The 22,416-nt window shown below is 44.9% G+C and overlaps 1 protein-coding gene across 1 annotated transcript in view; it reads left to right on the top strand.

Annotated features, from left to right (window-relative positions):
• Window positions 1-22,416, top strand: part of PLCXD3 (phosphatidylinositol specific phospholipase C X domain containing 3) — an 87,673-nt gene that overhangs the window by 38,197 nt on the left and 27,060 nt on the right. Inside the window, exon 2 of the mRNA XM_077281413.1 lies at window positions 3,242-3,950. Within this exon, the coding sequence (XP_077137528.1) occupies window positions 3,242-3,950 (709 nt within the window). The remainder of the gene's footprint in view (window positions 1-3,241; window positions 3,951-22,416) is intronic.

Below are 22,416 nucleotides of genomic sequence, written 5' to 3'. Positions count from 1 at the left end.
CCATCCTTCCCCTTCCTTTCTCTTTTTCTTCTATCATCTCCCTTTCCTTTCTCCCTTCTCCCTCCATCCTTTCTCTCCTCTTTCCATCATTTCCCTTCCTTTCTCTTCTCCCTCCATCCTTTCTCTCTTCTTTCCATCATTTCCCTTCCTTTCTCCCCTTCTCTTCTCCCTCCATCCTTTCTCTTCTCCTTCCATCATTTCCCATCCATTCTTCCCTTCTCTTCTCTTCTCCCTCCATCCTTTCTCTCCTCTTTCCATCACTTCCCATCCTTTCTCCCCTTCTCTTCTCCCTCCATCCTTTCTCTCCTCCTTCCATCCTTCCCCTTCCTTTCTCTTTTCCTTCTATCATCTCCCTTCCTTTCTCCTCTTCTCTTCTCCCTCCTTCCTTTCTCCTCTACCTCCATCATTTCTCTTCCTTTCTCTTCTCCCTCCATCCTTTCTCTCCTCCTTCCATCATTTCCCTTCTTTCCCCCCTTCCTTTCCTTTCTCCGCACCTTCTTCCCTGCCCTTTCTCTCATCCCCCCAGTGTCACTAATCCCTTTCCTCCAGCCTCTATTACCTGACTAGTAAGCTCTTTCCTCCCCTTGTAGTTCTGCGCTCTCGTGCTCGGCTTAATGGCGCTTGCAGACCTCGGTGCTATTTCTGTTTCTTCTTGGCTTACTCTCTCCTAGTCGCACTTTCTGAGGATGAGAACAATCGTCTTCTTGCTATGTCAGAGATCTGTCAGTAGCTGCGGAGTGAGACAGGAATAGACAGTAATAAGCAGGATTTTGCTGATATCATTTAGAAGTGTGATGCCGGGAGCACAGGATGGCTTGGAGTCAGCCGGGGTCGGGTTTTCTTTACCCTCTAAATGACGGGCTCTCTGGCGGCCAGTGCCGGCCCGGATTACCATCACTGTACAGGAGGCTCCGAGCTTCACTACATATAGAAACAATAATGATAACATTTAATAAAGTATAGAAATATATAAAATGGCATCAAATCAACCAGAAACTCCACCCAATGTGGAGTCTCGTCAGCATATCTCTAAATATGCCGTTAAATCCATTGATAACGCTCTACAATCCCTGTCCCCTTTCACAACCAATTGAATTAAATTGGAGAACACTTTTTCCATTTTGGGTATGCAGCTCCTATGCCGATCTATCTTTTTCCATGGCCACAGTCCCTTTCTCCCAACGAACAAGAAACCTTCTGACAACCTCTGATTTCCGTGAGGTTTTGGATGGTTTTTATAGGATCCAGGAGTCTAAGGTGGTCCCACTTTTTTTTTCATGACCCTCCAAAAGGCTCTACCATCTGTTGGTCTTCAAGAAAAGCCTTTAGAAACAGACTACATCCTTTTTTTTTCTACTCTACGACCATGACGTCACTTGGGTCTGCATAGTGTAGACATAAAATATCAGTTTTTTTAAAGTTTGTTAATATTCCTTTTTATGGCATTCGGGTAAAAATGGACAAATCCTTAAAATTTTTTGCATTGAATTTCAATGAAAGTAACATGTTGCCGTAAGCTGTTCTCACAAGGAATAATTGGGCGAGGAAGGTATAATGGAGAAGATGTGGAGACAAAGCAACAAAGGCTACATCTGACAGTCACACATTACACAGTGTAATGCATGGAGATATTTACAAGCGCTGAGTAAATGTCGCCCCAGCAGGTCGCCCCATTCTTCAGCTCCTCTTCTACATCTGAATTTGCTGCCGCAGGTGGAGGTGGGGATGTCATTGTCACCGCCGCCGCTGATTACTGCGCTGGGATATGCTGCTGTTCTCTGTGCACTGACACATCATTAGTCACAGGGAAGATAAGTGATGCGATGCAACTCCAAGCCAAATCCGGACTAACAATGAAACGTAACAAACAAAAGAAAAGTTCTATAATAACAGCACTAAAGAAAAGTGCAACTTTGTGCATAGAACTGAGACGGTTTTGTATCATTATTCTTACAAATGTATCTGCAGAAGCTGAAGATTTGGGCAGAGAAGTAACAAATGAGATGTAACAGTAAAGTGATATTCTGCACTTGGGAAGGGAAGGTACTTGTCACCAATCACTGGCATGGAAAAAGACGTTAGCACTTTAGCAACTAGTGTTAGGCAGCTGCTGCTAAAGCACATAAGATTAAGGTAATGATTAATAAAACTGTCACAGCAGGGGCTCATAGCTTCTTTTAACAGGTAACACATTTCCCTGCCTGTTTTATCACAGGAGCAAGTGCTCCTGCTGCATCTCCAGTCCTCTGAACTAATTGTAAATCAAATCAGTGACATACGAGCTCAGCGGCCACTGGAAGTCCAATATTACTGACTTGATTTATGTTGAGCGTAGAGGATTGGAGAGGCGGCAGAAGAATTTGCTCCTGTGATGAAACATGCAGGGAAATGTGTTACTTCAAATAGAAAAAGCTGTAATGCTGCGATATTCCTGTGATAAAACAGGCAGGGAAATGTGTTACTTCAGATAGTAAAAGCTGTGATGCTGCGATATTCCTGTGATAAAACAGGCAGGGAAATGTGTTACTTCAGATAGAAAAAGCTGTGATGCTGCAATATTCCTGTGATAAAACAGGCAGGGAAATGTGTTACTTCAGATAGAAAAAGCTGTGATGCTGCGATATTCCTGTGATAAAACAGGCAGGGAAATGTGTTACTTCAGATAGTAAAAGCTGTGAATCCCTGTAGAAGTGATCACTCCTGTGATGAAACAGGCAGATAAATGTTACCTTAGAAATTAGCAACTGCGAGCTCTTGCTGTGACATCTGTATACTCACTTATCATAAGTGACTTGTGCTTCCTTCCCTGGCCAGGAGCTGTGGTCTGTGCCAACTATTTTCCTGCATGGCCACACACAACAATTAAGACGGTAGAACACATGTATAAGATTATTTCAGTGGGGAACAGTTTTTTGTAACACATCCAATTGTGGAACTTGTTATTATTTCAAGATCTATTAGTTAAAATGGACGTTGTTCGTGGGACAACCACTTCAAATAGTTGTGGAATATCCAGAGATGGTGACAAAAGATCCTAGAATTAGGAATCACACTTATAGTTTCCAGCATTTTCATCTGCAGCACATTTTTTTTCCATCCATATCAGCCAACAAACCCAATTAAATTCATTAGGGCTCATGAACCTCCACTTGGGTGCTTCAGAAAACAGACCCGTCATAGAGTCTTGGCTTCCATTATCGACCAATTATTCATGCTGATTTAATATTTCCTTGTCTTGTAGGATCACACGACTCCTTCAGCTTCTACATCGATGAATCATCTCCAGTTGGACCAGAACAGCCGGAAACTGTCCAGAACTTTGTCTCCGTCTTTGGTACAGTTGCCAAAAAATTGATGAGAAAATGGTTGGCTACACAAACCATGAACTTCACGAGCCAGATGGAGGCCGGGGTAAGGTATTTCGATCTTCGGATTTCGACCAAACCCAGAGACCCCGATAACGAGTTGTATTTTGCTCATGGATTATTTAGTGCCAAAGTCAATGAAGGACTGCAAGAGATCAATTCCTTTTTGTCCAGTCACAAGAAGGAGGTGGTATTTTTAGACTTTAACCATTTTTATGGCATGCAAAAGTCCCATCACGAAATGCTTGTGCAAATGCTCAAGGATATATTTGGGAACAAGACTTGTCCGGCTATATTTGCCCAGGAAATAAGTCTTCAGTATCTTTGGGAAAGGAATTACCAGATCCTAGTTTTCTACCACAGCCCCGTAGCCCTCGAGGTTCCTTTCCTCTGGCCCGGGCAGATGATGCCAGCACCTTGGGCCAACACGACAGACACAGAAAAATTAATTCAATTCCTACAGTCATCGATTACCGAACGCAGAAAGAAAGGCTCCTTCTTTATATCTCAAGTCGTATTAACGCCAAAGGCAAGTACTGTGGTCAAAGGAGTAACCAGCGGACTGCGAGAGACCATCACAGAACGGTAAGAGAGACCTTTTACCATCACTTCTATCGTCCAAACACCCAATGAAATCATGAGTCATTGTCAATGTTACTTTTATTATTTCTTATTTGCAAAAAAACAGGATTTTTCCTTGCAAAAAATAAGGATAAAATGAAAATTATGGAGACTTTGATGCAATCCTTCCTTGAACATGTGTAAAATAGCTCTCCTCCAGAACGACTGAAACTCCCTCTTCCACGCATTCTCAGCCAATAAGAATCTGCCTTGAAGGCTCCTCAGAGGTGGAGTTATGGGTGACATGGTAGTCACCTCTAGATGGCACTGGAGACAGTTTTCCGGCTGGAGAAAATCTATTGTATTTTGCGGAATTTACCTTTAAAAATGTTTCATACACTATGTTTTATTATGAGAAGATCTGAAATCTGCACAGGTTAACTTTGTCATATATGTTTCCTCTCCATCCACCCTACCAAATATTTCAGTGGGTCAACTCTAGTCCTATCGGAAGAATGGTGATCGCTTGTCCCTAGATCATCCAGGGAGTTGGCTGCTGACCGCCCTGCATAGGCGGAGAGTGAATCTATTTTGTGCAGAACCATAATCAGGCTCCATGATGAGGTTTTTTTTTTCTGTCGAGATCCGTATAATTTTCTTAGATAATGTATTCGGCATAAATGAACTGCTCTTGCCACCTTTTCTATTGGAGAGAACATTTGCATGCACGGAACCTTGTAATGCCTGTGTGTAGTGAACGGAGGTTAAGGAGCAACATTTCCTGCACTCAATGATTAGTTTTAATTTCGGACCACCCCTTTAAGGTTTCAATACTGGACTGGTGGAAGTAAATTGAAGTGATAATGATCCATACATTACGGGGTTCAAATGACTTGCCTTGCTCTGGGCGCTGAAAACTTTCCCTATGCTGAGTACAAGCTCCCTTGTCACTGTGTGATATTTTCAATGCACAGTGACAGTGCCCTCCTTTGCCGACCATGTTGACAAGTGATGAGCAGGCAATAGATTGCACTGCTTTGTATGAAGAGAACCAGACAAGCAGTAAGAGCAGAGAAAAGAACTGCCAACGTCACTTTTGTGGAGTTTTCTTTGCTCACCTGGTATTAGTCTTAGGCCGGGATCACACACAGCGAGATACGGCCGAGTATCGCAGGTTAAAACCGGCACCGGCACTCCAGAGCGGAGCGTGCGGCCGCACAGCAATACATGAGCCGCACGCTCCGCTCCAGAGTGCCGGTGCCAGAGCTTGTTTTTAACCTGTGAGACTCAGCCGTATCTCGCTGTAGTGTGACTCCGGCCTTACTGACAGTACATGTCTTGCCAGCTTGTCTCTTCTTATTAGAGCTGGTGAGGGAGTGCACTGTCACTGTGCATTATAAAGAACATCGCACAGTTACGAGGGAGCTCATACTGAGCATTTGTTGAAATTGGCAACCGACATATGCTCAGTAGAGCAGCGACTAGCCCAGCTGCTGGAATGGAGGTCACTGATGATGCATTGTTTTGGGGAGGGGGCTGCAGCAGTGACCACAGCCTCTGCTCCCTGATGACAATTTGTTTGAGTATTCCAGCATGCACGGGGTAAAGTATATTACCTGTATATTATATTATATTAAAGTATATAGACGTCCTGGGGACATATGACTCTTAAATAGCTCTATAGCATTCATTGCTGTCTAAAAACAGCTGAACAATGTATACCAAGACCAATATTCTAATAATACCACGTACAAGAAACAAATAATGCCGCCACACCATGACCCGACCACATATTACCACCACATAGTGACTGAATAATACTACCACATTAATTATTAAAAAAACCCACTGTACTAATCCTATTATCACCTCTATAGAATGACTGTATAGAGGAAGGTATCAGTATATACAGTACAGATAACTCCACATACTCACCGGTGACGTCTCCCATTGAAGTCATTTTCTCTTTTCTTCTCCATCCTGCACTGACCGCTACGACTTCTTCTATCTCTGATCTCTGCAAAATGTAACTCACAAACATACATGGATGGTCTTCTATACCGCACCGTTTCCACTTTTCCCCGCTTCTACATGTAACAGTTTCTCGCTTTTGTCCCACAATATCCTTAAAAATAAAATCCAATACAATATTGATACTTCCCTGTGCCTCCCCATACAATTGTGCCTCCCCATACAATTGTAATATGTATGTTCTCATTAGGCCTAAATACAGTAGAATTCCCCCAACGTGGCACCCTTAGAGTTCACCTATTATGCCCCTATACAAGTGTGATATCTCTCTTTCTGTCCTCGATGTTGTAGTGATATTCCCCCTTATGGCCACCATACAATAACAATGTTCCTCTATTTGGCTTCCATAAATTAATAATCTTTCCTTATGTGACCTCCCATAGTGATAATATCCTCCCATGTGGCCACCATCTACTATATAATTGTCTAAGGGTCACTTCCGTCTGTCCTTCTGTCTGTCTGTCTGTCTGTCACGGATATTCATTGGTCGTGGCCTCTGTCTGTCATGGAAATCCAAGTCGCTGATTGGTCGTGGCAAAACGCCCACGACCATTGCCACGACGAAATATACTACGTGGCTGGGCAATATACTACGTGGACATACATATTCTAGAATACCCGATGCGTTAGAATCGGGCCACCATCTAGTTAATTAATAATGTCCTTCTATGTGACCCCACATAGTAATAATGCCCTCCTATGTGTCCACCATTAATTAATAATATCCCCCTATGTGGCCCCACATAGTAATAATGTCCTCCTATGTGACCCCACATAGTAATAATGTCCTCCTATGTGACCCCACATAGTAATAATGCCCTCCTATGTGACCCCACATAGTAATAATGTCCTCCTATGTGACCCCACATAGTAATAATGCCCTCCTATGTGACCCCACATAGTAATAATGCCCTCATATGTGACCACCATTAATTATGTCCTCCTATGTGACCCCACATAGAAATAATGCCCTCCTATGTGTCCACCATTAATTAATAATGTCCTCCTATGTGGCCACCATTATCGTAATTAATAATGTTCTCCTATGTGACCCCGCATAGTAATAATGCCCTCCTATGTGGCCACCATTAATTAATAATGTCCTCCTATGTGTCCACCATTAATTAATAATGTCCTCCTATGTGACCCCACATAGTAATAATGCCCTCCTATGTGGCCACCATTAATTAATAATGTCCTCCTAGGTGGCCCCCATATAGTAACATTTTTCCCCTATGTGGCCCGCATATAGTAATATTGATCCCTATATGGCCCCATATAGTAACATTTTCCCCCTATGTGACTCTCATATAGTAATATTGACCCCTATATGGCCTCCATATAGCGACATTTTTCCCCTATGTGGCCCCCATATATTATTATTATTATACATTTATATAGCGCCATTTATACCATGGCGCTTTACATGTTTATAGGGGGCAAATATAGACAAGTACATTAAACGTGAGCAAAAAATCAAGGTACACAGGTACATAAGGAGGGAGGACCCTGCCCGCGAGGGCTCACAGTCTGCAGGGGATGGGTGAGGATACACTAGGAGAGGGGTAGAGCTGGTTGTGCGGGCGGTTCAGTAGGTTGAGGATCACTGCAGGCTGTAGGCTTGTCGGAAGAGGTGAGTCTTCAGGTTCTTTTTGAAGGTTTCTGTGGTAGGCGAAAGTCTGATGTGTTGGGGTAGAGAGTTCCACTATATGTGGCCCCCATATAGTAACATTTTTCCCCTGTGTTGCCCTCATACAGTAATATTGCCCCTATGTGGCCCGCATATAGTAATATTGACCCCTATATGGCCCCATATAGTAACATTTTTCTACTATGTGGCCCTCCTACAATAATATTGCCCCTATGTGGCCCCATATAGTAATATTTACCCATATGTTGCCCCATATAGTAACATTTTTCCCCTGTGTTGCCCCATATAGTAATATTGACCCCTATAGTAACATTTTCCTATTATGTGGCCCTCATACAGTAATATTGCCCCTATATGGCTCCCATATAGTAATATTGACCCCTATGTCTATGTGGCCTCCATATAGTAACATTTTTCCCATGTTACCCCCATATAGTAATATTGACCCCTGTATGGCTCCATATTGTAATATTTTCCCCCTATGTGGCCCCCATACAGTAATATTGCCCCCTATGTTCCCCTAATCTAGGAGTAATGCTCCACTACTAATTAAAAAAAAAAATCTGTCCCCGCTCCCACGTCGAATGGCTTTGTCTTCTTCCTTACCCTGGCTAGCTCCCTGCTCCTCTGAGCCCCGTCTGCCACAGGCCCGGTCGTGGTCACAACCCTGCGGCGGCCATCGTTCCACGTCTGTCCATGAGGCTTATGTTGCAGAAAGTTCCATCCAGACATTATTACTTCCCGAGATTTGGGCCGTTGCGGAGCCTTGAGGCCACTGTCTCACCCCATGGACACATTCTCATCCATGTGTCCGCGGGCCCGGTCTGGCAGATCCGCCAGTGACCGCTACATATGATAATTGGTATTTTTCTTTCTTGTAGTCTGAGGACGGTTTTGCTAATATGATATTTGGCAGAAACGTGAACTTCTCACCGTGCGGGTTTTAATTTGTTTGTACAACGGCAATTGTCTATTTTCTGTGATGGCCACCAAGGGAAAAAGGTGAAAATAAAAGCAAAATTCCCGGAGCGTTAATGACTAAACACAAATGAAGGAGAGAAATAAAGCTGCATTATGGCGAGAGCAGGACTCGGCCGCTCTGTTCTCGCCACCATGGCAGCAGAAGAATGTATTCTCAGCCTTTGTGGTGGTCATGGAAACAGGGATTTTTTTTTTCATTCCTCAGAATTCCATAATTCATGAGCAGAAATTTGCTGACAACAGACGTGATAGCTGCAGCCGAGCTGTCCCTGCAACAGCACCGTGACACCCGAAAACTCTCAGCACAACACCATGGAGCCGACGCGGGATCACCACCATCATTTACTGCAGATACTCCTGCTACAGACCTGCCACGTGTAGATACCGAGCCCTAGCTGAACAAACACAAAATAAACACAAAGCCTGGCCATAGTCAGAGCTAGCCAAGTGTCCTTAATCAGGACCTCGAGTTACATTTTAACCCTGTCCTACCTAGCTTTCCTACATATCCTCCCCCTCTGCCTAAAACCAGGGCTGGTTACCGTCTTCAAACCCACATTGCCTACAAGGGCTAGTTTAAGCTCCTGAAATGCTCCTGTTTTTGGGTACCTATTTCTGGCAATGTTGTGTTTGGAAAGGTGACAAATTTCCTGCTATTTTGACACCCGCAATGTTGGCTTCTAACTGGGCCAACCAGCAAGGAGTTTCTAGCAGGTTCCTCTCCTTCCAGGGTTTTAGTAAGTTGTCATAATATATCGGCGGGAAGGCATTCCTTTTCCCTGGTCAGTGTATCATATAGTTGACCTCTCCCACCTTTTCCACCACCCTACAGGGCCCTTGCCATGGGGTAAAGATCTTGCTCTTCTCTGTGGGAAATAACACAAGTACCCGATCCCAAGACTTAAATTGTCTCAATTGAGCATACCTAGTATATCCCCTGGATTTTTCCTATTAGGCTTTGAGGAGGCACTCTTTTACCTGGCCCTCACTTTGCTCCCTCATCACAAATCATTATGCCTGGCCAATTGCGGAAAACGATTATCGACTCCTGGCTCCTGGGGAACCTCGTTCACCACACTTATATTTTTCAGCGTACCTTTTACTGTTACGTCCCTGAGCTGGGCAGTCCCAATGTTGTTCTGGGACTCCTCTAAAGTCAGGGCCCTTAGCTCTAGGGGTTGCTTCCCCATCCTTTTTTCTAGCTGGTACAGTGAATGGAAATTCACATCATGTGACCTTCTTACCATAGCCGACTCCTGGCTGCATGCTGGACTACTAAATGCTACAGGTTTAGCCCATAAGTCCCAGTATAACGGAAAGTCATGTCCACTAACAATAGCATGCAATAACGTTTGGACCAGTCCTACTTGGTGGGACATGAAACCACAGTCTGTGCGTATGTTGACCTGGACCATGGGATAGTTATTAACGTCTTCATGGATACACTTTATCCCCGACTCCTTCCCAAGGACCAGGACATGTAGAAGTGTGGCCCTTACAAGGGATCCTCAAACTCCCTGACTCCAGAATTCCTGTCATTTGGACACCGTTCACAGGCACTTGGCATTCTTGAGGCTCCTCGCCAGGATGAGGAACAACAGTGCGGGCAGAGTAGGCAAAGTAGGAGTATCATCGGCCTACGAAACTGTCCAATGGTTCTGATACCAGCGGATAATGATTGATACATAATTACTGTTATTGTGAACAGTTAAGCAAGTTGAAGATGAAATGATCTCTAAAAGGCCTAAAGTTACAGATGACACATTTCCTTTGTATTTTAGGCCAAAAATATATATATATTCATCTTTTACATTTTTTAAATTACAAAGAGGAATATGGGACAATACAAAAATGTGGGCACCCTGCATGGTTAGTACCTAGTGGCACTCCCCTTTTGAAAGTATCACAGCTTGTAAAAGCTTTCTGTAGCCAGACAAGAATCTTTAAATTCTTGTTTGAGGGATTTTCCTCCATTCTTCCTTGGAGAATTCCTCTAGTTCTGTGAGATTCCTGGGCCATCTTGCACTCTCTCCTATTTTGAGGTCTAGCCGCAGATTTTCAAGATCAGGGGACTGTGAGGTCCATTGTAAAACCTTCAGCTTGCGCCTTTTGAGGTCGTCTATTGTCAATTGTGATTCTCCATTCTCCATTTGTAGAAGCCATACTCTTCCTCTTTTCAACTTCAGCTTTTTACAGATGATGTTATGTTTGCATCAAGAATTTGTCTAAATTTCATTGAATTCATTATTTCTTCTACCTGTGAAATGTTGCCGTGCCATTGGCTGCAATTCAACCCCAAGGCATGATTAATCCATCCCTGTGCTTAATAGTGGCTGAGATGTTCTTTTCCTGAAATTCTGTGCCCTTTATTTCTCCACACATACTGTACCTTTGATCATTGTGGCCAGGACTTGTTTTCCAAATGCATCAGGTTTGTTTAGATGTTCTTTTGCATACTTCTGATGCTAAATTTTCTGATGAGGACGCAGCAGAGGTTTTCTTTTGATGACGCTTCCATGAAGGCCATATTTGTGCAAGTGTCTCTGAACAATAGAACAATATACCACAATTCCAGAGTCTGCTAAAACTTTCTTAAGGTCTTTTGCAGTCAAGCGGGGGTTCTGATTTGCCTCTATAGCTATCCTACGAGCAGCTCCCACTGAAATTTTACTTGAACTTCCAGACCTTATCTTGACCTCTACGGTTCCTAGTAACTGCCATTTCTTAATTAAATTTCAAACCGAGGAAAGGGAAACTTGGAAACGCATTTCTATCTTATAGCCTTCTCCTGCTTTGTAGGCCTCCACCATTTTCATTCTCAGAGTGCTGGGCAGCTGCTTAGAAGAACCCATGGCTGCTGTTTATTGGCACAAGGTTAGAGGAGGCTGGGTTTTTATAAAGCTGTTAAATTCTCATCCCCTGGCCTTTCCTAAAGATGATGGTGAACAAGTCATAACCGACTAATTAAGGTCTGAGACCTTGGTCAAAGTTATCTGAACACACAAATTTCCAAAGGTGCCCAAACTTTTGCTTTGGCCCAATTCCCATTTTGTAATGTTTAAAATTACAATATAGATTCTGCATTCTAGGGATCTCCTTGGGCAACTCAGCTTTGGAAGGATTTTGGTAGAGGGAAGATAAATCGGTCTACTACCATTCTTTCCATCACGTGTTAGAGAGCAGGTCTCAAGCTGCAGCCATCTTTGGACCAGGTGTAACAGGTCAACCATCTGGAACAAGGGATGCTTGTCCTTTTGGTGGTGCCAGAGGACTCATTGTGCCTGGACTGCTGGGGTTACACCCAGACGTGCCATAATGTCCACCTTCAGCTTGCCGTACTCCATGGCATCCGTCAGGAGCCAGGTCGTAGTACACTTTCTGTGGTTCCGGAGCTAAAACCTCTTGCCCATTGCTTTGTGGGCAGTTTCTCCCTGCCGACCACCTTCTCGAAAACAGTGAGCCTGGATATAGCTTTTTTATATATTGGAAAAAAAAATCACAATTGCGTTTTTAATCCCAGGTTTGAAAAATGTCTTCAGAAAAAAATACATTAAAAAAAAAGGGAAAATGCGGCAAAAAATTGCTGTAAAAATGCAATAAAATGTAGATTGCTATATGTATTTTGGTGCAGAAAAAAATGGCATAAAAAAAACACAGGGTTTTCATACATCTGAACATGGACTGAGATTCTGACACTTCCTGGAAGAGAAATGCTGAAAACCAAGACATAATTGTCCGGTACAAGTCGTGCCCGAGCTGCGAATCCGCTGCGCTACTAAGCAGACATGATTCGTCCCTGGACGGCATCGGACGTGCTCTCTCACTTCTCCGCTGATAAAATAAATTGGATTTTTATTCCAGGTTAAGCCCCTACAAAGCTCAAACTATTTTCCAAAAAGAAAAAAGTGACATTTTGTTCCCCTATTTGGATTAACCCCATCCGCTTCATTCCTCCAGACACTGAAGGGATCAGACGAACACAATATAAATTCATCAAAGTCGTGAAACTTTGCCCTCCCTTAGGGCTGTCCCACACGTCCAGATAATTCCGGTACCGGAATAAATCGATACCGGAGTTATCCGTGTCCGTGTGCCTGGGAACTCACGGAGGCCATACGAGCGGGACACGTGTGCCGCCCGTATGGCGAGTGGGTACCACACGGAGCGTGTGGTACCCACTCTGCATGGTGCTGAAGCTGCGATTCATATCCTCTCTGCAGTAGCGTTTGCTGCAGAGAAAATATGAAGAATAGTGTTAAAAATAAAGATTTAGGTGTCCGCCGCCCCCCCACCCCCTGTGCGCCCCCCCGCTGGTCAGAAAATACTTACCCGCCTCCCTCGCTGCTTCCTGGTCTGGCCGCGGCTTCTCCTGCATGCGGTCACGTGGGCCCGATCATTTACAGTCATGAATATGTGGCTCCACCTCACATAGGGGCGGAGCCGACTATTCATGATTGTAAATGATCGGCCCCACGTGACCGCATACAGTAGGAGGCGCGGCCAGACCAGGAAGGAGCGAGGGAGCGGGTAAGTATTTTCTGACCAGCGGGGGGGCGCACAGGGGGTGGGGGGGCGGCGGACACATGGATCTTTATTTTTAACACTATTCTTCATATTTTCTCTATAGCAAACGCTGCTACAGGGAAGATATGAATACTGGCTTCAGCACCATGTGGGGGGGACAGCGCTTACTGTAGCGCTGTCTCCGGCACGCACACGGACCCCAGACGGAGAATGTCCGTGTGAGGTCCGTGTTTTACGCGGACCCATTGACTCTATTGGGTCCGTGTAAAACGTGCGCTCCCACGAACACTGACATGTCTCCGTGTTTGGCACACGGAGACACGGTCCGCAAAAAATCAATGACATCTGCACAGATGCATTGATTTTTATGGGTCTACGTGTGTCAGTGTCTCCGGTACGTGAGGAAACTGTCACCTCACGTACCGGAATCACTGACGTGTGAAACCGGCCTTAGTAGATGAATTGTGAATGTCTGATTGGGGGAAGATGAATGATGTGATTGATGAGCAATCATGTTCAGGCTCGTGTTACGGACTCTCCGCAGCCATTATGTATGTGTTACACGTTCGCACAATTACCGCTGTCTGATTACCTCTGTCATTGTCCTGACTGGCCGCGCATCACCCGGAGGTTCTCACATACTGACCTGTCTTCGCAGAGTTAATTTAAAAAGAAAGCGCAGGGCGCCCAGATGACGGTTTAATTTTTGCAGGGTCGGTAAGAGGCCTCTTATACGTGCGGTGCGCGGTTTACATGCTTGGGTGACTTATGTGTAGAAGAGAAGAAGTCATTAAGAAAACAGCGCTGTGATTCGGTAGCTCTGCATGTGGGCGCTGCGCCCCGGCGGCTACAACGTCTTCCGGGGAAAGACTTTTCTTACAAAACACAACGTACATTACCTGAAAAAAGGCACAAATTGTAAAAATGCACTTAGAGCAGATAGAGGAGGACATTGTGCATCCGGTAACGACGGCACAACGTGTCCACACTTGCTCCTGGTGCATGAAATATGGCGCATGCTTAACAATTCATTTGGCGCATGCTTAGCTTTTTTTTTTCATTTTACGCTGATGGAGGAATTTACCATCGAAAATGTGTCAAAATTTGCCCAAAATTTATTTGACTTCCTAATAAATTTTACTCCAGCGAGAGCAATACTGACCCTAATACCGGCTGGAGAAAAGTAGAGGCGGCTTAGAGGAGCCCGATAAACTTTCTGCACAATTTTTACGATCGGTGCAAAGTCAGTAAAAAAAGGAAGAGGCTAAGGAAGAAGTGACGCCAAAGGTATTATTTCATGTGCACCATTTTGATGAATTTACCCCAGCTTCCGCCTAGTTCCATTGGTTTTGTTCTCTAACTTTCCTCCAGCGTTAAAGGCTTATGCTTTATATTAGATGTAGTTAAAATTGCAAAGTAATGATAAAAACAAGCAACTTAGCAATTTAGTTTTTTATTAAAATTCCTCTGTCTTTTCAAGAATGGATGAATTTTTAATTCCATAGCTCATCGCCTAGGTTACCGGCCTCCGCTGATGTCCAACAGAGTTCGCTGTTCTCCTGGGAAAAGATCCTGCAGAGAGGAAGCCACCTTAGGGGCAGCGGCTGAGCCATGCCGCTGGTCCAAACTGTCAATCATTAGGAGCGCACCCTTCGTGGCCAAGCAGGAAGCCAGGAGACAGAGTAGCGGTGCGCACCTGAAGACCTGGTGACCGCCGTATGACCAGCATTAGCGCTCTTGCAGTGCTCCATACCCTCATTACTGTAAATGTGATCTGTTCCTTTTAGGAATGTGATTGTTCCAGTCCCAGGATTTATTTTCTTCCTTTTCTGCAGTTTTCTAGGACCCTGCATTAGTCAGTAATGGCGCAGCGCAGTCCTGTAATAATTATACATTATAGATCATTATAAATGGAGCAGTAACAGGATCGCTCGGGATCGCTCAGCACAACAGCTTTATGGCTTTTCTGACATTCAGTGGTGGCAATTATCTTTCATCATTGGAAGATTTTATTTTTAGATTTTTGTTCACCTCCCAGATTCTGCAGTGTATGGAGAAGACGCCATCATGAGACAATAGGACAAAGAGCAAAGTGAGGGTGAATCTGCGCCCATCCATAACCAGGGAGGAATCAGGACCCTAGCGCATTAATATGCTCCTCCATTGTTCTCTTCAAGGGTCCAGTGATGGACCTGGTCTTGGGCAGCCACATATATGATTCCCATGCACTGCCCTCTTCCCTTTTAGAAGCACAGATTTCTCCTCCAACAGCACAAGGTCCCGACTCCTATATTCTGCAGCAGCACACCCCCACTGCTACTAACTGCAGGAGAACCTACCCCTTCCACATAGGGCAGCAGTAGCGTCTCCCACTTGCACATAGTGCAGGAGCACACTTCACTTACACTTACTGCAGCACCTCCACTTACTGCAGCAGGACCTCCGCTTCCACATACTGCAGGAGCACCTCCACTTACTGCAGCAGCACCTCCACTTCCAGTTACTGCAGCAGCATCTTCACTTCCACTTTCTGCAGCAGCACACCCCTTGCCACATACTGCAGCAGCACCTCCACTTCCACATACTGCAGCAGCAACTCCACTTCCACATACTGCAGGAGTACACCCCACTTCCACTTACTGCAGGAGTACACCCCACTTCCACTTAATGCAGCAGCACCTCCACTTACTGCAGCAGCACACCCCCTGCCACAATCTTCAGCAGCACCTCCACTTCCACTTACTGTAGCAGCAGCACACCCCTTGCCACATACTGCAGCAGCACACCCCACTTACTCATAGTGCAGGAGTACACCCCACTTCCACTTACCGCAGCAGAACAACCCCTGTCACATACTGCAGCAGCACACCCCACTTCCGCATACTGCAGCAGCATACCCCACTTATTCATACGGCAGGAGTACACGCCACTTCCACTTACTGCAGCAGCACACCCCCTGCCACTTACTGAAGCAGCACACCCCATTTCCTCATACTGCAGGAGCACACCCCTCTTCAACATACTGCAGCAGCACAAGCCACTTCCACTTATGCAGCAGTGCATCCCACTTCCGCTGACTGCCACAACATCCCCACTGTCATTTACTACATTAGCACCCCTACTTCCACTTACTGCTGTATTACCTTACACTTCCTGCACCAACACCCCCTGCTTTCACTTAGTGCGGCAGCACCTCCACTTCCACTCACTGCAGCAGCATTCCCCCCATTACTTCCTGCAACAGCATATCCCACTCCCATCAACTGTAGCAACACCACCCACTTTCATATTCTGCAGTAACTGGGACCCCCTACCCAATCTCTACAGAGTAAAGTGGCGGCTCTGCTTAGTACTGTGATTGCGAGATTCCTGCACAGCAGTATTGGCTCCTGTTATCTGGTAGTGCAGTTTTTCCTGGATTCCTGGAGAATTGACTGTCAGACCCTGACAGTCACTAGTTTATGGCATACCCTACAATCCCCAGATGGGGATATCCGTGGAACTGCCTCCTTGCCATATTGTTTTGTGCTTGATTTCTTGTTGTTTTTTTTCTCATTTTTATCCACTTTAATAGGCTTGTTCAGGACTGTGATATTGATGAATAATCCTTATGATGGGTGATAAATATGAGAACGATGGGGGTTCGACAGCCAACAGCACCACACACCAGCTGTTTGCAGCTCTCACAGCGGCTGGGAGTGTTCAGTGCGAGAAAATATAGCGCAACTTCGTACATGGTGCTATATACATTGTGTAGTGACCGCTCTTGTACTGCAGCTCAGTGCTATATACATTGTGTAGTGGCCGTTCTTGTACTGCGGCTCAGTGTTATATACATTGTGTAGTGACCGCTCTTGTACTGCAGCTCAGTGTTATATACATTGTGTAGTGGCCGTTCTTGTACTGCAGCTCAGTGTTATATACATTGTGTAGTGGCCGCTCTTGTACTGCAGCTCAGTGCTATATACATTGTGTAGTGACCGCTCTTGTACAGCAGCTCAGTGTTATATACATTGTGTAGTGGCCGCTCTTGTACTGCAGCTCAGTGCTATATACATTGTGTAGTGACCGCTCTTGTACTGCAGCTCAGTGTTATATACATTGTGTAGTGACCGCTCTTGTACTGCAGCTCAGTGTTATATACATTGTGTAGTGGCCGCTCTTGTACTGCAGCTCAGTGCTATATACATTGTGTAGTGACCGCTCTTGTACTGCAGCTCAGTGCTATATACATTGTGTAGTAACCGCTCTTGTACTGCAGCTCAGTGTTATATACATTGTGTAGTGGCCGCTCTTGTACTGCAGCTCAGTGCTATATACATTGTGTAGTGGCCGCTCTTGTACTGCAGCTCAGTGCTATATACATTGTGTAGTGGCCGCTCTTGTACTGCAGCTCAGTGCTATATACATTGTGTAGTGACCGCTCTTGTACTGCAGCTCAGTGCTATATACATTGTGTAGTGGCCGCTCTTGTACTGCAGCTCAGTGCTATATACATTGTGTAGTGGCCGCTCTTGTACTGCAGCTCAGTGTTATATACATTGTGTAGTGACCGCTCTTGTACTGCAGCTCAGTGCTATATACATTGTGTAGTGACCGCTCTTGTACAGCAGCTCAGTGTTATATACATTGTGTAGTGGCCGCTCCTGTACTGCAGCTCAGTGCTATATACATTGTGTAGTGGCCGTTCTTGTACTGCGGCTCAGTGCTATATACATTGTGTAGTGGCCGCTCTTGTACTGCAGCTCAGTGCTATATACATTGTGTAGTGGCCGTTCTTGTACTGCGGCTCAGTGTTATATACATTGTGTAGTGGCCGCTCTTGTACTGCAGCTCAGTGTTATATACATTGTGTAGTGACCGCTCTTGTACTGCAGCTCAGTGCTATATACATTGTGTAGTGACCGCTCTTGTACAGCAGCTCAGTGCTATATACATTGTGTAGTGGCCGCTCTTGTACTGCAGCTCAGTGTTATATACATTGTGTAGTGACCGCTCTTGTACTGCAGCTCAGTGCTATATACATTGTGTAGTGACCGCTCTTGTACTGCAGCTCAGTGTTATATACATTGTGTAGTGACCGCTCTTGTACTGCAGCTCAGTGTTATATACATTGTGTAGTGGCCGTTCTTGTACAGCAGCTCAGTGTTATATACATTGTGTAGTGGCCGCTCTTGTACTGCAGCTCAGTGTTATATACATTGTGTAGTGACCGCTCTTATACTGCAGCTCAGTGTTATATACATTGTGTAGTGACCGCTCTTATACTGCAGCTCAGTGTTATATACATTGTGTAGTAACCGCTCTTGTACTGCAGCTCAGTGTTATATACATTGTGTAGTGACCGCTCTTGTACTGCAGCTCAGTGCTATATACATTGTGTAGTGACCGCTCTTGTACTGCAGCTCAGTGTTATATACATTGTGTAGTGGCCGCTCTTGTACAGCAGCTCAGTGTTATATACATTGTGTAGTGGCCGCTCTTGTACTGCAGCTCAGTGTTATATACATTGTGTAGTGGCCGCTCTTGTACTGCAGCTCAGTGTTATATACATTGTGTAGTGACCGCTCTTGTACTGCAGCTCAGTGCTATATACATTGTGTAGTGACCGCTCTTGTACAGCAGCTCAGTGTTATATACATTGTGTAGTGGCCGCTCTTGTACTGCAGCTCAGTGTTATATACATTGTGTAGTGACCGCTCTTGTACTGCAGCTCAGTGTTATATACATTGTGTAGTGACCGCTCTTGTACTGCAGCTCAGTGCTATATACATTGTGTAGTGACCGCTCTTGTACTGCAGCTCAGTGTTATATACATTGTGTAGTGGCCGCTCTTGTACTGCAGCTCAGTGCTATATACATTGTGTAGTGACCGCTCTTGTACTGCAGCTCAGTGTTATATACATTGTGTAGTGACCGCTCTTGTACTGCAGCTCAGTGTTATATACATTGTGTAGTGGCCGCTCTTGTACTGCAGCTCAGTGTTATATACATTGTGTAGTGGCCGCTCTTGTACTGCAGCTCAGTGTTATGTACATTGTGTAGTGACCGCTCTTGTACTGCAGCTCAGTGTTATATACATTGTGTAGTGACCGCTCTTGTACTGCAGCTCAGTGTTATATACATTGTGTAGTGACCGCTCTTGTACTGCAGCTCAGTGCTATATACATTGTGTAGTGACCGCTCTTGTACTGCAGCTCAGTGTTATGTACATTGTGTAGTGACCGCTCTTGTACTGCAGCTCAGTGTTATATACATTGTGTAGTGACCGCTCTTGTACTGCAGCTCAGTGCTATATACATTGTGTAGTGGCCGCTCTTGTACTGCAGCTCAGTGTTATATACATTGTGTAGTGGCCGCTCTTGTACTGCAGCTCAGTGTTTTATACATTGTGTAGTGACCGCTCTTGTACTGCAGCTCAGTGTTATGTACATTGTGTAGTGACCGCTCTTGTACTGAAGCTCAGTGCTATATACATTGTGTAGTGGCCGCTCTTGTACAGCAGCTCAGTGTTATATACATTGTGTAGTGACCGCTCTTGTACTGCAGCTCAGTGTTATATACATTGTGTAGTGACCGTTCTTGTACTGCAGCTCAGTGTTATATACATTGTGTAGTGACCGCTCTTGTACTGCAGCTCAGTGCTATATACATTGTGTAGTGGCCGCTCTTGTACTGCAGCTCAGTGTTATATACATTGTGTAGTGGCCGCTCTTGTACTGCAGCTCAGTGCTATATACATTGTGTAGTGACCGCTCTTGTACTGCAGCTCAGTGTTATATACATTGTGTAGTGGCCGCTCTTGTACTGCAGCTCAGTGTTATATACATTGTGTAGTGGCCGCTCTTGTACTGCAGCTCAGTGCTATATACATTGTGTAGTGGCCGTTCTTGTACTGCAGCTCAGTGTTATATACATTGTGTAGTGACCGCTCTTGTACTGCAGCTCAGTGCTATATACATTGTGTAGTGGCCGTTCTTGTACTGCGGCTCAGTGTTATATACATTGTGTAGTGGCCGCTCTTGTACTGCGGCTCAGTGTTATATACATTGTGTAGTGGCCGCTCCTGTACTGCAGCTCAGTGCTATATACATTGTGTAGTGGCCGTTCTTGTACTGCGGCTCAGTGCTATATACATTGTGTAGTGGCCGCTCTTGTACTGCAGCTCAGTGCTATATACATTGTGTAGTGGCCGTTCTTGTACTGCGGCTCAGTGTTATATACATTGTGTAGTGGCCGCTCTTGTACTGCAGCTCAGTGTTATATACATTGTGTAGTGACCGCTCTTGTACTGCAGCTCAGTGTTATATACATTGTGTAGTGGCCGCTCTTGTACTGCAGCTCAGTGTTATGTACATTGTGTAGTGACCGCTCTTGTACTGCAGCTCAGTGTTATATACATTGTGTAGTGACCGCTCTTGTACTGCGGCTCAGTGTTATATACATTGTGTAGTGACCGCTCTTGTACTGCAGCTCAGTGTTATGTACATTGTGTAGTGACCGCTCTTGTACTGCAGCTCAGTGCTATATGCATTGTGTAGTGACCGCTCTTGTACTGCAGCTCAGTGTTATATACATTGTGTAGTGACCGCTCTTGTACTGCAGCTCAGTGCTATATACATTGTGTAGTGACCGCTCTTGTACAGCAGCTCAGTGTTATATACATTGTGTAGTGGCCGTTCTTGTACTGCGGCTCAGTGTTATATACATTGTGTAGTGACCGCTCTTGTACTGCAGCTCAGTGTTATGTACATTGTGTAGTGGCCGCTCTTGTACTGCAGCTCAGTGTTATGTACATTGTGTAGTGACCGCTCTTGTACTGCAGCTCAGTGTTATATACATTGTGTAGTGACCGCTCTTGTACTGCAGCTCAGTGTTATATACATTGTGTAGTGACCGCTCTTGTACTGCAGCTCAGTGTTATGTACATTGTGTAGTGGCCGCTCTTGTACTGCAGCTCAGTGTTATGTACATTGTGTAGTGACCGCTCTTGTACTGCAGCTCAGTGTTATGTACATTGTGTAGTGACCGCTCTTGTACTGCAGCTCAGTGTTATATACATTGTGTAGTGACCGCTCTTGTACTGCAGCTCAGTGTTATATACATTGTGTAGTGACCGCTCTTGTACTGCAGCTCAGTGTTATATACATTGTGTAGTGGCCGCTCTTGTACTGCAGCTCAGTGTTATGTACATTGTGTAGTGACCGCTCTTGTACTGCAGCTCAGTGTTATATACATTGTGTAGTGACCGCTCTTGTACTGCGGCTCAGTGTTATATACATTGTGTAGTAACCGCTCTTGTACTGCAGCTCAGTGTTATGTACATTGTGTAGTGACCGCTCTTGTACTGCAGCTCAGTGCTATATACATTGTGTAGTGACCGCTCTTGTACTGCAGCTCAGTGTTATATACATTGTGTAGTGGCCGCTCTTGTACTGCAGCTCAGTGTTATGTACATTGTGTAGTGACCGCTCTTGTACTGCAGCTCAGTGTTATATACATTGTGTAGTGACCGCTCTTGTACTGCAGCTCAGTGTTATATACATTGTGTAGTGACCGCTCTTGTACTGCAGCTCAGTGTTATGTACATTGTGTAGTGACCGCTCTTGTACTGCAGCTCAGTGTTATATACATTGTGTAGTGACCGCTCTTGTACTGCAGCTCAGTGCTATATACATTGTGTAGTGACCGCTCTTGTACTGCAGCTCAGTGCTATATACATTGTGTAGTGGCCGCTCTTGTACTGCAGCTCAGTGTTATATACATTGTGTAGTGGCCGCTCTTGTACTGCAGCTCAGTGTTATATACATTGTGTAGTGACCGCTCTTGTACTGCAGCTCAGTGCTATATACATTGTGTAGTGACCGCTCTTGTACTGCAGCTCAGTGTTATATACATTGTGTAGTGACCGCTCTTGTACTGCAGCTCAGTGCTATATACATTGTGTAGTGGCCGCTCTTGTACTGCAGCTCAGTGCTATATACATTGTGTAGTGGCCGCTCTTGTACTGCAGCTCAGTGCTATATACATTGTGTAGTGACCGCTCTTGTACTGCAGCTCAGTGTTATATACATTGTGTAGTGACCGCTCTTGTACTGCAGCTCAGTGCTATATACATTGTGTAGTAACCGCTCTTGTACTGCAGCTCAGTGTTATATACATTGTGTAGTGGCCGCTCTTGTACTGCAGCTCAGTGTTATATACATTGTGTAGTGACCGCTCTTGTACTGCAGCTCAGTGTTATATACATTGTGTAGTGACCGCTCTTGTACTGCAGCTCAGTGCTATATACATTGTGTAGTG

The sequence above is a fragment of the Ranitomeya variabilis genome, chromosome 1, assembly GCF_051348905.1.
Source record: "Ranitomeya variabilis isolate aRanVar5 chromosome 1, aRanVar5.hap1, whole genome shotgun sequence".
NCBI classification, from domain to species: Eukaryota; Metazoa; Chordata; class Amphibia; order Anura; family Dendrobatidae; genus Ranitomeya; species Ranitomeya variabilis.
This window is presented reverse-complemented; position numbering and strand designations above follow the sequence as displayed.